At 35.8% G+C, this 15,436-nt stretch overlaps 1 protein-coding gene across 1 annotated transcript in view; it reads left to right on the top strand.

The window, feature by feature from the left end:
* LOC145665766 (uncharacterized) overlaps nt 1-12,237 on the top strand; it is a 30,362-nt gene extending 18,125 nt beyond the window's left edge. Inside the window, exon 4 of the mRNA XM_081732893.1 lies at nt 11,588-12,237. Within this exon, the coding sequence (XP_081589019.1) occupies nt 11,588-11,735 (148 nt within the window). The 3' untranslated portion in view covers nt 11,736-12,237. The remainder of the gene's footprint in view (nt 1-11,587) is intronic.
* Nucleotides 12,238-15,436: the final 3,199 nt, after the last annotated feature.

The following is a 15,436-nucleotide window of genomic DNA, read 5'->3' as shown; positions in this document are numbered from 1 at the left end:
ACTTAAAGAAATTTAGCATACTCTTCAAATTGTATTCTAACTATGGATTATTGACTGAGCTACGGGGAGCTCTGTAATGTAGTCATAAAGTCACGTGCCTTTCCAATTAATACCAAGAAAAATATTTTTAAGAAAAAAAAACAATTATTTGTATTTATTCCTGTATACGAATGAAGAACGACAGAACAAAACTTTAATTAGTGTAATATGGAATTCTGCAACCCTGATTGATGTGTCAGTGAGAGATTTGGCAACGTAGCGTAAGGCACTGTGATTGGTGTTACGTTCTGTTCACATGTTGTGATTTGGCTCTTTCTTGGGTTTGCATGACTCAATATAGCTCTTTAAATGCCTCTCCTTACGCACAATGTAATCATACTTTTAATGTGACTGAAGAAATGTGATTTCTACCTACCTTCTTGCGGTACGTGGGGAAAAGAGATAAGATGGAGCCTCTCAGCACTGCGCTAACGTGCGATTCTTGTGATGAAGGAGCAAAGATTTTGTTTCTTGCAGAAGAAAGACTGACACATTGTTTCAAGGACGAGAGACTCCGCAGTAGATTTGCATACTTTGCAATGTCCATGACTATACAAATTATTATGAAGAAACAAAATACTCTCTTAATACATTTTACAATTCCGGAATTTAATAGACCTGATATGTATTTGGGTAACTTCCTTTTATTTTATTTTCAAGCATTATGCGAGTGAATATTCTTGAACTAAATTTTAAATTGCTTTACCTTTTAAAACGTTACTGTGAAAGCAAGCATGGAAGCCACAGCAGACAAATACGTGAGTGTTACACCTGTAATTCAAGTAAATAATTATGAAAATGAATAAGAATAATCAACTGTCAAATCATGTAGCATAGGTTTAAGGCGGGGAACACTCAAAGGGGATCAGTAAATTCGGTCTCCATAGCGGTAATTAGGTTTCGGTCGGTTACGAAACTACGTATATTTTGGAACTTTTTCACGTTTTAAAACAAACGCGCCTTCAGCAGCGGATAAGAGAATTCGATTCCCAGAAGGAGCATAGATAATTCAGATTCCACGTTAAACAGAAGGTTGAATTTCAATGCATCATGAAAAGATTATCGGGTTCCTATTTTAAAAATTATTATACGGTATATGAAATGAAGCTACTTACGTATTACTTAAGTTGTTTTTTATATGTGTTTCAAATTACAGTGTTAATAAATATACAGAGTGTTAAAGAACTATACCGACAAACTGTAAGAGCTGATTCCTTACATCAAAATAAGAGGAAAAGTTCATATGGACCTATGGCGAAAAGTGCATACTTTCAGAGCTAGGGCTGTCCAAAATTGCGAAAAAGCCAAATTTCGACAGGCCCTATTTCGAATTCCAGAAACTGTGGATGGTGGTCCTGATCAAGCCACACATACACAATCCAAAAGTGAATATTTCGTCAATTTGCAATACGTATACAGGGTATTCCCTATAGGATGTAATTCTCAGGTATGCCCTCAATACAGTCTTCATATATACCCTGATTTTAAGGAGAGTCCAAAGTGACAGGAGGTAAGCTTTGACAACAATAGACATCCAATGCTTCGGAGGGAAGTCGAAAGTGTTGACAACCGGCAGCTCCATGTGTGTGTGTGAGTGTGTGTGTGTGTGTGTGTGTGTGTGTGTGTGTGTGTGTGTGTGTGTGTGTGTGTGTGTGTGTGTGTGTGTGTGTGTGTGTGTGTGTGTGTGTTCGGGGTAGCGTGTGATATATTTCGTCGTGGTATATTTCACGTTTTCGTCATTTATAAGCGTGAAAGGAAGCACTACAGCATGCGTTTTCCCGAGTACGGGAGACCGTGCTGCTGACGATCCTTAACACTTAAGACACCGCACCAAAGGACTCCGTGTTCACTACTATCAAGGCTTATCGTTTGCCTACTTTGGACCAATCATAAAGTCAAAGCATATCTTAAAATTCGGTTGATGGCATGTCTGGGAATTTCACCCTGCATGGAATACTCTGTACATCTATTCAACATTAATAAATATGCATTTTTCGATTGCGTATGCGTAACTTCCTTTACGCAGATAAGGACCACCATCCATAGTTTCTCGAATGCGAAATAGGACCTCTGCCATTTACTTAAACATCCATTGCAGGCCATATATAATAAATCACTAGCTAGTTCTCACTTCGCAACGAGATGGAAAGTTGCTGATATCTGTCCAATTCCTAAAACCAGCAGAAATAATACTGATGTAAAAAGTTATAGACCAATAGCTATATTCTCCGCACCTGTTAAAATATTTGAAATTATTATTCAGGCAAAAATATACTCCCATGTCTCTCCTATTATTTCGCAAAGTCAGCGTGGTTTTATACCCAGAAAATCAACAGTAACTAATCTTGCGATTTCACTCACTTATTAGCAAGAGAAATTGACAATAAAAATCAAGTTGACATAATTTATACAGACTTCAGTAAGGCGTTCGATGTTATTAATCACGATATTCTTCTTAGCAAGCTGGTAACATTTATTTTTTCTCATACCCAACGTAAATTTTTATCGTCATATCTCCGTGAACGCAGACATCGTATTCGCTACAAATATCTCCTTATCACTGAATTTTTAGTTCATTCAGGTGCTCCACATTGCTCCAACTTAGAACCTTTGCTATTCCTCTTATATATTAATGATTTGCCTGAAGTAATAAAGTCACAAAAACTGTTATACGCAGACGATTTAAAAATTTACCGAGTGATACATTCGGAAAGAGACTGCATTGATTTCAGAATGACATCAATTCACTTCGTGAATGTGTGAAATTATCAAGTTGCCACTAAACATTGAGAAATGCAGTGTAATATCTTATACAAGAAAAAGAAATTACTTGGAATTTAGTATTAATATCCTATTAATGATGACCAAATAACTGATCTTGGTGTATAGAAAAGATCAAATCTCTCGTTTGATATTCACCTAAATCGAATTGTAAATGAGGCTTACATAAATCTCGGATTTGCAATGAGACTTGGAAGTAAATTTAAGAATACTAATGTTCTTAAAATTCTATATGCTGCATATGTACGTACCAAACTGGAATACGAGTCCATAATATGGAATCCTAGTGTGCAAAAATATACACACCAATTAGAAGCAATTCAATTAAAATTTGTTCGCTATTTAATATATAAAGACACAGGGACCTATCCTGTGTAGCCAGCAGGTTTGTGTTGGAGGGGCCCGTCGTTTTTGAGGGGGGGCCAGCCACAATGTACAGTACAAAGCCAAAAAAAATGTGTTACTGCTAGTGTTTTTGAGGCCTGAAAGAAAGGAAAGTTTTGGTTTCCTTCTGGAAAACTAAAAATACTATTTTAGCTTCTTCTTCTTCTTCTTCTTCTTCTTCTTTATTATTATTATTATTATTATTATTATTATTATTATTATTATTATTATTATTATTATTATTATTATTATTATTATTATTATTATTATTATTATTATCCATAAATTATATTTAAGGTAGTTTTTATTATGCTTAATCAAGAACTACTGCCCGGGACCAAACGCTATACTTTTGTGCATAACTATAAAGGTTACCAAGAAAGTTCTGCCCCTTTTTGTGGAGGTCTGTGTTCAATTGGACCTCACACCGTGATTTGAACGCGAGTGGAGATAAGGCGAACGTCAGTTATTGGTGTGGGTATATCCAACATACTACCTGGTTGTGGTAATTCAGATACACCGTGAACTTGCGTAAAGACTGAGGGAACATGGGACATCCACAGAGCGGAGTTCAAATGGATGTCAAACCCCGCTGTAGCGGGACAGAAGATATGCCCGGCCTTTGGTAAGGGTGTCGCGACGACGCGGACAGTGCAGCAATGGTTTAACAAGTTTAAGAACGATGACGAAACACCCGAAACACCACGTGCCGGAAGACCAACACTAGTACAAAGAGAAACTGGGACTACAATTCAGTGTGAGTGGAGAAACCATTCGGCAGCACATCCATCAACTTGGAAAGCACTACAAGTTGGGTCGATGGGTCCCACATATTTTGACTCCGGGCCAGAAGCAACGCGGCAGTTGTCTGTGTTTATTTACTGTTTCGGAGCCATTTCTGGACAGGGTGTTGACATGTGATAAAAAAAAAAAAAAGTGGATCTATACGAAGCTGCACGGCGCCATCATCATTGGTTAGCATCTCATGAACCGATTTCAAAACAGCCGAAACCAGAACTGCACCAGAAGACTGTCCTTCTGTATGTTTGGTGCATCGTGCATCACCTTAGAGGACGCCAGTTCAAATCCCTAGTAAAAGTCCAAAATGCACCTGATACCTTCTTGCTTTCACGGCCCACCAAGTTCTACTGCGATGGATTCCATGGCCTTCCAGAACGTTTCCAGAAGGTCGTCGATGCTGATGGGGTCTATTTTTGATCTTCCAGGTTAGGTGATATATCGATGTTCGAAGGTGGTGGGTGAAAAAGCAACAAAACTTTTCTTGGTTACCTTTATATTTAAATTTAAGACCTTGTATACAGAACCTATCTACACAAGATTGATTTTCTTTGAAATTTCACTTAATTTCTTTACGGTTTGCTGACAAAAATATTTATTTATTATTCGTGACTAAAAAAAGCATAATTATTTTTTTACACTGAGTATAAATAAAAGAGAGAGCGAATGAAATCCAAACTGAATAAAAACATTGTTTCTTACCAAATTTTCCATCCTCTATGTCTTTTAAAACACTTATTAAACCATATAAGAATATACTGTACTTACAAATCAGTTTAGTACCTTTGTTTTATGGCTGTATTTATAATACCTTGTTAAAACGTTTGTCTTCAAACTGTCAAACATAAATCGCAGTAAATTGTGTAATCTGCTGTCACACAAAAGTATCCTATTTTTCGATCGGTATAAGGAAGGAGATATACCATACTATTTTTCGATCGGTATGGAAAAACAATATTTCTCCGTACTATGTTACCGTAAATTATTAATTGTCAATAAACTTTGTTACTTTTAAATGAATGAAGCGAGATAATTTTACTAGGATGTTTTAAAAGCTGGTCATTTGGGGGGGGCAGGAAATCATTTGGGGGGGCCTGGCCCCGATGGGCCCCCCCTTGGCTACACCCCTGCCTATCCTCGATATGAAAAATATCTTGAACTCTTACCAAGCTATTCAATGTATTCTCTTGAAGCAAGAAGAACTAATTTCCTTCTGTGTTTTTTGCATAAACTTATAGATAATAAGATAGATTCGCCAATATTATTGTCCAAAATGTCCCTTCAGGTTCTGAACAGGAAAATGCGCTCGCGGCTACGAACATTTCATGAACCACCCTAGCGTATTAATGCATCAAGTATATCGCCTATTAGGAGAATGCGCATAGTATATATTAGTGTCCAAATAAAATGCCCTGCAACAGATATATTTGATGTATACTTAAAAAAATACTTTGACTACATAGTTTAGCATGTAGAATAAATATTGTGTAATGTACTAATCATTTATGTATACTACTGAACACTATCACAACTGAATACTATGTATACACCTGTTGTGTTCAATATACAATAAGTAAATAAATGATAGAATAAAAAATTATGCTTTAATCGTAATTAAAGGCAAACTATTAATCTTCATCATAAATGCATAATATGCCCAGTGGTGTAGCCAGAAACTCTTCGAGGGGGCTCACAAACACAAGCATAAATATGAAGCATTCTGTAGGTTCACGATCACCGATGTGGTAGGCCAAGAGAGCTAGCACCCTCCGTTCCTCGCAAAGATTGCTGGGTTCTTCATAATAATAATAATAATAATAATAATAATAATAATAATAATAATAATAATAATAATAATAATAATAATAATAATAATAATAATCATAATAATAAATTTTATTGTCCTTAAGGTATACATAGCAATAGACAACGTCAAAATGATCTCTAACTAAATTAATGATGAAATCACATTACAAAATAAATGACAATAACAATATGCATTTTAAATATTTGCTCAAGACGAGATCAGAAAATACGTTACACTTCTATTGAACAATTAAAATACTCCTGTAAAGAATAAAAGGGCGTTGCAACTAACCAATTGTATAACTTACTTTTAAATCTACCTATATGTTCATCTTTTAGTGTTGCAGGCAACTTGTTATACAGTTTTATTCCAAGTGTCTTATAAGTATTTAACGATTTGGACATTCGTTAATATAGGACATTTATGAATTTACTGCTTCTAGTATTATACGAATGGATGCTTTGCCTGAGTTGTAAATTTTGGTGATTACATTTTATATAGAGGAGTACTCTGTAAATGTATAGATTGATTATTGTCATAATTTTAAGATTGATAAATAAAAGTCTACAATGAGCTAATTTGTCTGTGTTTGAAATAATTCTGATGGCCTTTTTCTGTATTAAAAGAATGCTATTTACATGATAATTATTACCCTAAAATAATATACCATACAAAATTATACTGTGAAAAAAAAAAAAAAAACAAGGTAAGCTGATGTGACATAGTTGTCAGGAACATGATTTTTTTAGTTGTTTTAGCAGATATATTACTCTCGAGAGTCTCCCAGAAATATAATTAATATGCTGCTCCCACGATAACTTTATATACCTAGAAACTTCACGCATTTTGAGTTATTCTCAACAGGTACTTCTTTTAGACTAAAAGTCATATGTTGAGTTTTATTCTCGTTAAGTAAAAAAACATTTAACCTTAAACCAAATCACATTCTGATCCCATGTATTTTCAGTTATAGCATTAAGTGTACTAAGATCAGGACTGGCATTTAGGAAGGTCGTATCGTCAACATATAATATAGAGTAAGCAGATAAAAGGTAAGGTAGATCATTTATCATTAGTAAAAATAAAAGTGGCCCAAGTACTGAACCTTGAGGCACTCCGTACTTAACTGATGCAATACCAGATTTATTGTTATTTACAAAAACAATTTGTTTACGGTTTTCTAAGTAAGACTTGAATAATCTAAAACTTAAACCCTTGATACCGTAGTACGCTAAATTTTAAGGAGAATTGTGTGTTCAACACAATCAAAAGCTTTACTTAAATCACAAAATGTTGCCTGAACAAAATCCTTGTTTCCAAAGCCTCTAATAACCTTCTTTACTAACGAATCGATCGCTCCAACAGTAGATCTACCCTTTATAAAACCAAACTGTGAATCACTAATTACGTTAAGCTTAAGATAATCACAACTGCATATGTATCACAGTTTCAAAAGTTTTGAGAAGACTGGTACCAGAGAAATTGGTCGATAACTAGATGATCAATTTTTTGGCCCCTTTTTATAGACAGGCACAACTCGTGATAATTTTTAAACTTCGGGGAAGATTCCCTGTGTTAAACATTGGTTAACCCTTTCCGGATCCTGGCTTTTTGGGCTATTTTTTAGACTTTCAGTCAAGCAGCTACTGTATCGTCACTATTTATCCTAGGATCGTGGTTCATACCTCATTCTCTTCAGAATAAAGCTGGCTTTCGAATGGTACCACTTGCATGCTCATACCATATACCAGAAGCGGAAAAAAAATGTCAAAGTGAAAATTTCGGAGGGAAAAATTTTTTCTCGAACTTTGGCCCCCCTGTGTGATCGTAGCCATCAAAAAAATCTGATAAATAGTACTTGGTATACTGAATGTGTGTGCCAAATTTCAAGTTTCTATCTTGAATAGTAAGGGCGGGAGAATTTTTATCAAAAATTCCCACAATGCCCCAAAGTACCATAAAACACTATGATCTCAGGGAAAAAATTCCTGAGACATCCCTAATTACCCTAGGACAATAATCCGCCAATCATTCTCTTCAGAATAGAACTGTCTTTCAGGCGGTACCATTCACATGTCTCCATCATGTATCTAAGGCGGGAAATTCCTGATAAAAGGGATTTTTGGGGGCAAATTTTCCCTTTTTTCAAATTTTGCCCCTCTGGACCCCCCTGTTTTTACGCATAAATCGAAAAAAAACTTCTGGTAAATACTACTAGGTGGACTGAATGTTTGTGCAAAATTTCAATCTTCTACGTGAAAAAATAGGCCCGCCAGAAAAAATTTCCCTACCATGCCCCACTTTTACCCTATACAGAAGTATATTTGGATAAATATTCACTGAGACGGCCCTAATTACCCTAGAATAATAATTCGACCGTTGTTCTCTTCAGAATGGAACTGCCTTTCAGACGGTATGACTCACGTGGTCCTATCATGTATGTAAGGCAAGAAAATGACGAAAAACGGTATTTTTGGGGTAAAAAATACCTATTTTTACCCCTTTGCCCCTCTGGTTCCCCTCTGTTTTAGCACTGACATCGGAACAAAAAATCTGGTAAATACTACTCCGTGAACTGAATATTTGTGCAAAATTTCAATCTTCTACGTTCAAAAATAAGCCCGCCAAAAAATATATACACCGACAATGCCCCATATTACCCTATATAGAAGTATATTTTTTAAAAATTCCCTGAGACATCCCTAATTACCCTAGGATAATAATTCGACCGTCGTTCTCTTCAGAATGGAACTGCCTTTCAGACGGTATGACTCACGTGTCCTATCATGTATGTAAGGCGGGAAAATGACGAAAAACGGGATTTTTGGGGTTAAAAAATCCATATTTTTACCCTTTTGCCCCTCTGGTTCCCCCCTGTTTTAGCACTCACATCGGAACAAAAAATCTGGTACATGCTACTCCGTGGACTGAATGTTTGTGCAAAATTTCAATCTTCTACGTTGAAAAATAAGCCCGTCAAAAAATATTGAACATACGCTTAGAAAATGAGAAAAGAAATTTTTGACTTATGACGTCATCACCTCCTACGTCTGGACGCAGGACGGTCTGAAACCACACGTAATGTCTTCTGCAAGGCCTCTGGACTTGGAAAACAACAACAAAAAAAAAAACGGACGAAAAAGCTCAAATAGAAGAGAAATAACGCAATGTACCATGAAAAGTGCATATGGTACAAATTGTACCATAGGATCCCGAAGGGGTTAATGCAATGGGTAAGCGGCAAAAGAATACAATCAGTAACTTTTTTAATTCGATTACTGGACAATCCATAAACATCAACACTGTTTGAACACTTAATCGAATTTACTCGGAGTTACTCCTTTTTTTACCTCTGAGTTTTGTTTCACTTCTTTGGCGACGTTCTTTTCTTTCTCGTTTTCACTATTCTTTCCTAAGTGCAAACGATGATGCTTTTGAGATGAAGATTTCCTTTGAATAATTACCGTTGTTTTTCTCAAGTGTGTAAGGGCACAGTTCTTCCTTGCACTTGAATTTTGTACCACTTCACTGTATAGAACATCATACTTATTGTTCACTGATACAGAATATAACGTTGCAGACAGATCTCCTTCATTCAGCGTATTACTTTTTTCAAATACCATGTTTTCTGTTCCCCTTTTGTTATGTCGTACCTCTGTCTTATCGTGTCCAGCAGTATCCTGTACTAGCAGTCAATTTGTATACTTACTTCGTTACGCTTCTTTTTTAATTCCATGTTTTCAACTTTCAAAGATTCCACATCAAACTTTAAAGCACATGGCTCTTCATATAATACACTCAATATTTCAGATGTGTTACATTTGCTTTCAACACTTTCCATTACACATTGATTGTCATTTGTCATTGCTGAACTGGAATTTAGCATTTTTCTTGATGTTGCTCTTGTGATAATTGTATTTTTGTTTCTAATTTTAATTTCACATGGCTTACATACCTTTTGAGCACTATTTGTTTCGGTTTTGTCACAAATTTCACACTTAATTTTATTCTCTACACGGGGAGCCTCAAAACTCTTTCCGGGTTAAGTTTAGAATTACAACTCCGCTTTTTATAAAAATCAGGAAAATTTACAGGAGAAATTAGGTAAGAAATGATAATTTGATATTTAGGAATGTAAGTTCAGCAGGAGAGTTTTGTTTAATACGAGAAAAGATATGTGGAAGTTAGTACTATTTGCCGGATGCGGAAGCATTGCGGAAAGTTTCAGCAGCATGGTAGTTGTAAAATATGGCGAATATGGCGAACAGGTGTAACGGATGCACAAAAATAAACCTTTTAATTTTTTGTGAAGCACACGGAGTACTGACGTTAAGTGAAATGTAACAATTTTTAATATTTTAAGCACTGTTTTTTGTATGTTGCAAAGTCCAAGGGTACCTTCAGACTGGAGGGGCAACTCTAAACTTAAGCCCTCTTTCCTACCAGTGCCTCCATATTCTTGTCTGCCGCCACCTTCAGTATCTGGATATTTGACAACGAAATAGATACATAGAAACAGGCCCCCAGAGTTGTTTTAAGTGATTTCTATTTGCATCTTGAAATGATATATACACTCAGTCCCATATTCGCAAAGGGGTATCTGACGTCTGAACCCAAGATGACAAATTTCTAGGGGCGACATGTTTTTTAAGAACGAGATTGAAGAATGGTATGTGGAGAAGGAAGCTGCCCACGAGAAAGAAATAAAGGGAACTATACTGAAAACAATGTTCATACAACTGTGGGCCGAGTTTTGTCGTCACAACGGTAGTGGCAAGAAGGAGCTCAGACATATGCTTATTAGTTTCTAACGTAATCCACGCATTTGCTTCTAAACACCCCACTAGACCCACAATTAGGGGGTTCTGGCCCTCTAATTTTTTTACAACCCTACATTTCCCCTCGGAATAGTTATGTATTGCTGATTGCAGTAGTATTGTATCGCACAAGTGACTAACTTTGACACCCCATTTAGAAATACTACGCTACGCTACTGATAATATATATATAGTACTATCTCTACAGGGGTTCACGCACTTTAACTACCTTCCACTATACGTGATTATGTCAGTGACGACGCCAGCTTTAATTAGGGGAGGCAATCGCAGGAGAAGACACACTTTGGGAGGGCAGTTATTTTTTGAATACCGGAAATAATTTCATATTACTTAACCTACATTACACGTCTGGGGGCGGGAGCACCCGCCCCCTTATGTTGTCACTGGAATACGTACTTATTATCTAAAGCTTAGGTACTGTTTCAGTAACATAAATTCCACGTTAAATATATATATAAAGGTGCGATAGAATTTAATTCCCAGAATAGGCTGATCACAAAATATTTGGTTCTCTATACAGTAGCAGATTCTGTCAATGAAAGTAATCGCGCTGTGAAGCAACCCAATTTGCTAGGTAAGTGCCTTTGCTGGTAACATTCCTGGAGATCGTTTTCCAAAACACTGTGCGCTTTTCTTATCGCTGTGCACTGGACGTTCGGAATACCATTGAATTTAGACAAAATTGCATGGTACTAAGTTAGGACAATAGTGTAGTTGCTCAAGTTTCGAAAAGAATTTCTGAGCTAGGAACTTTCGAGTCAGTCGGCCTTTGACTTTTTCGAGCGCTTTTCCAGAAGTGTCAGAACGCGCCATTCTGCACAACCATAGTGCTACGCCTAATCCACCCCGGGAATTAAATTGGCATATCTAGTATATAAATAACCATGTTGCAAGAAATAACTAAATTAAATAAATAAACATTATGTCATTCATTTTTCAGGCCTTCAACTACACAGAAAGTAAATGAAGATTTACCTCAGGAGTTTCTTAATGCAGAATTAAATGGAGAATCTGGTGGCAACTGTAAGCGGATTTACAGGGACTGCACACAAGGACTTCTTGATCTTTTCTCTGTAATAGTGACTTGAAACTCTATATAGTTGCAATTTTGTTAATAGTGGATTACTAATTATCATTTCATGTGATAGAACCGAATGATGGAACATGATAGCAAAGACATTTACAATTAAATACATGAGAAAGATTGAAAGTTGAATAGTGTTTATAGAGAAACGTCACAATAACAATGACTTGAAAATAATGGCTTCATTGTAAGCATCCTGCTTAAAAACGCATGTAACCCCACGCCAATCAATGCAAAGTAGAAATGTGCATAACTGAAAGAGTAAAAACATCCTTTTTGTTCGTTTTAAACGTCGTTACAGACCAATTTTACTTAAAATCATGCAGTAATAAAGTTTCCATAAAATTATATTTTCGTTTACAAAAAGTCTAATTGGCAAAAAATATCATATTATTCTATTAACCTGATAGAATAATATCAGGTCTAAGGACCCGTCTCGGTCAAATAATGATCTATATAGATAGCCTACTATGCACAAAGAAAAATTACAAATTGTAATAGAAACCTTCTACGCAAAATTACCTTATAAATATTAACAATGTGATTATATCATGTATCAAAAATATATTTTGTACACCCTTCTTTGATATTTCATTCTCAACAACACAACAGTGGCTCTTTTTTTTAAACAATAACCTAGATATACTATACTATACGAGTTATGTCCAGCAATTATTGACCCTGATATACATGGATTTGAACAAAATACTGTGCTTCTATGTACTCTAAATCTTAACAAGTGTGTATGCCAAAGTACCCGGCAACGTCATTGATACTAGTTGTGTTCTCTGTTTCGCATCTGAATTGTAAAAATAGAGAAAACTGAAGTGCGTACCGTAGTCAAATACTTCCAAATGAAAGGAATAATACCACTGGTTACTGTATTAGGTGATAGTGACCCCTCCTACCACATGATTTTTAAAAAGCTGGTCATGTGACTTTCGTTCTTTTGGGCAAAGCTGTAAACATGGAACTGGTACTCGTTCTCTAAGCAGGGTACTAACTTAACATAACTGTAACATAACGAAATAGACGGAAGTAACGTAATATATTTGTTAACACAATGCGTTATGTGCCAATTGTAACTTCATATATTTGTTACGAAACACTAATGTTACTATACTTATCAGATAACTATAATGGTAACGTCTTAAAGGAGCAACTACTTTCTGTTATCATTAAATAACCTTATGAAGAGATTGAGAGACATAGAATATTGTAATAACGTTATTACTTTATAGGTTATTCCCATGGCTTGCTGATTTAACTTAACGTTAAAATAACGAAAAAGATGGAAGTACAGCCAAATATAGCAATACATTTGTTAATTTTTTTTATGTACCAATTGTAACTTTACATATTTGCTACATGTTACTATACTTATCAGTAGAGCCCGGAAGGTTAGGCATTTATTTTGTGTAAAATAGGCAAGCAAAATGGAATTTAAAATTTGACAAATAGGCACTAAAAGGTAAAAACAGAAGTTGTTACTTTCTAATACTCAAACATTACATGATATTTTTCTTGTTATATGAATATGTGTACAAAATGTTACTTACAGTGTATGCTGGTTGCACATGACTACAAGATGCTTCTTTAAGTTATCAACAGTCATACTCGTACTTAATCGCCTGTCAGAAAGAACAGTTTTTACAATATAATATGATCTTTCCACTTCAACTGAAGTAACTGGGGCGTACAAACTGAAGCTATTGTAGATGGACTCATTTCAAAATCAACACACTTTTCACCGTTAAGAACATCACGAATTTTCAACATTTTTTGAAAGTCCTCGTTAGTTGCCACAACACGTTTCCACTTTTCATAAACAGCAAGTCCCTTTTCCCCCGGCACTTTTCCTAGCTGGTCAACTGTTTCCTGAAAGATCTGTAAGGATGTTGGAAGGGTTCCACCTCTTTTCTCTAAATCGTAATCGTCTCTGGCAACTTACCATAATGCACTGAAATGAATGTAAGATCACAGCTGAGATCTGAACAGCACAAAAGGTTTTTCACCACGGAAATTGAAGCAGCATCCTCTTCTGATAATTGTTCCATCACAGCACGAATCGTTTCCAGGTTGCTTGCATAGTACACTGCAGCTGAAATCCAGGTCCCCCACCACGTGATAATCGGCTGTGGAGGAAGAGGAAGCTCGGGCGCTACTTCCTTAAAAATCCGACATCGGGAAGGAGATTTCAGATTTTTTTTTTGTGTGTGTGTGTGTGTTTGAAATTAGCTTGTCTACTTTAGGATACATCATTCTTATCTTTTCAGCGATTCTATGTATGCCATGAACTAAACATGTGATATGAATCATGTTGGGGAACAGCACTTTCAATGCCCGCGCAGCTTTCTTCATGTACAGAGCAGCATCTGTAATGAAAAGGAGGACATCATTGTGTTGTGTTCCTTCTGGCCAGTTCAGAACAAGCGAATTTGTGAATAACTGAGCTATTGATGAGCCATTAGCCTTTTCGAGCCCTTCTACAGTCAGAAGAAATGACAAGGATGAGGATGTTTCCATGGGTCCAATGATGAAGTTGGCTAGGTATCTTCCTGTAGCATCTGTCGTCTCATCTATCGAAATCCAAATCTTTTTCCCACAAACTTCGTCACGAATCTTTTTCAGAGTCTGTTCATAGCAAGCATTTAAATATGTTTTCCTTAGAGTAGATTCTGACAGTACAACTTCCTCCGTGTATTTTTCCAGAAAATTCTTTAGTTTCTTGTTTTCCATCTTCGAGAAAGGTATTCCCGCTGCCATGAAAACCTTGCATAGGTCAAAAGAAAATTGTGATTGTCTATTTGATGAACAAATAGCTGTTGAAATCAAGGACAATTTCTTCTGTCCCGTCATTTTCAAAGCAGCATCTTTATATTTAGCAGTATTTAGATGCTGAGATACAAAGTATTTCTTGTCGTGATTAATTGCTTTGCCACATACTTTGCACAACAAAACTGCGCCATCGGTAGTAAACGGGTCTGCGCCAAATTCACGGACATATCCTTGTAACTTACTGCTCAACGGTATGTTAAATTTTGGCATGATGAGGCCTTTTGTGCGTTCGAATCTAGAATAAAGAATATTGCTTCGAATGCTTCGTTGATTGAACTTTTTTTTTTTTTTTTTTTTTTTTTTTTTTTTTTTTTTTTACAGAAGGTCCAGTTTCTTTTGATGTCGACTGGGGAAAAAATGACCCCGCGAACAATAACTTAAAGGAAATCGCCGCTCTTTGTTGCAAGCGCAGATATTATTTCTGATAGCACGCTACCGCCTTTGTTAGCATTAATTGTTACAATCCCAAAGTTCGCCGACTTTCATCTAAGCTAGCGTTTTGTTAATCAACCTGAACCTGAAGTCAATGTTATTGTTGAACATGATATCATACTACGGAGATATTTCAATGAAAAAATGACACTCCTAATTGAGAATGGGCATTTATAATTTGAAATTTTTGTATCTAAAATTGCAAAAAAAAAAAAAAAAAAAAAAGGCATTTACACATCCAAAAGTTGTTGAAACTATTAAAAGGCAAAATAGGCAAAATAAAAAACTTCACTACAGGCTCACAAGAACACAAAATGAATTTTTCCTTTAAAAAAATACAGATACAGGCATCTTTAAAAGAAAGGCATTTTGCCAAAGTTCCGGGCTCTACTTATCAGATAACTATAGAGTAACGAATTACAGGATCAATCTACT

Source organism: Thermobia domestica, chromosome 12 (assembly GCF_964235325.1).
Source record: "Thermobia domestica chromosome 12, izTheDome1.hap1.1, whole genome shotgun sequence".
Lineage (NCBI taxonomy): Eukaryota > Metazoa > Arthropoda > Insecta > Zygentoma > Lepismatidae > Thermobia > Thermobia domestica.
Note: the sequence above shows the minus strand (reverse complement) of the source record. Positions and strands in the feature narration are given on the sequence as shown.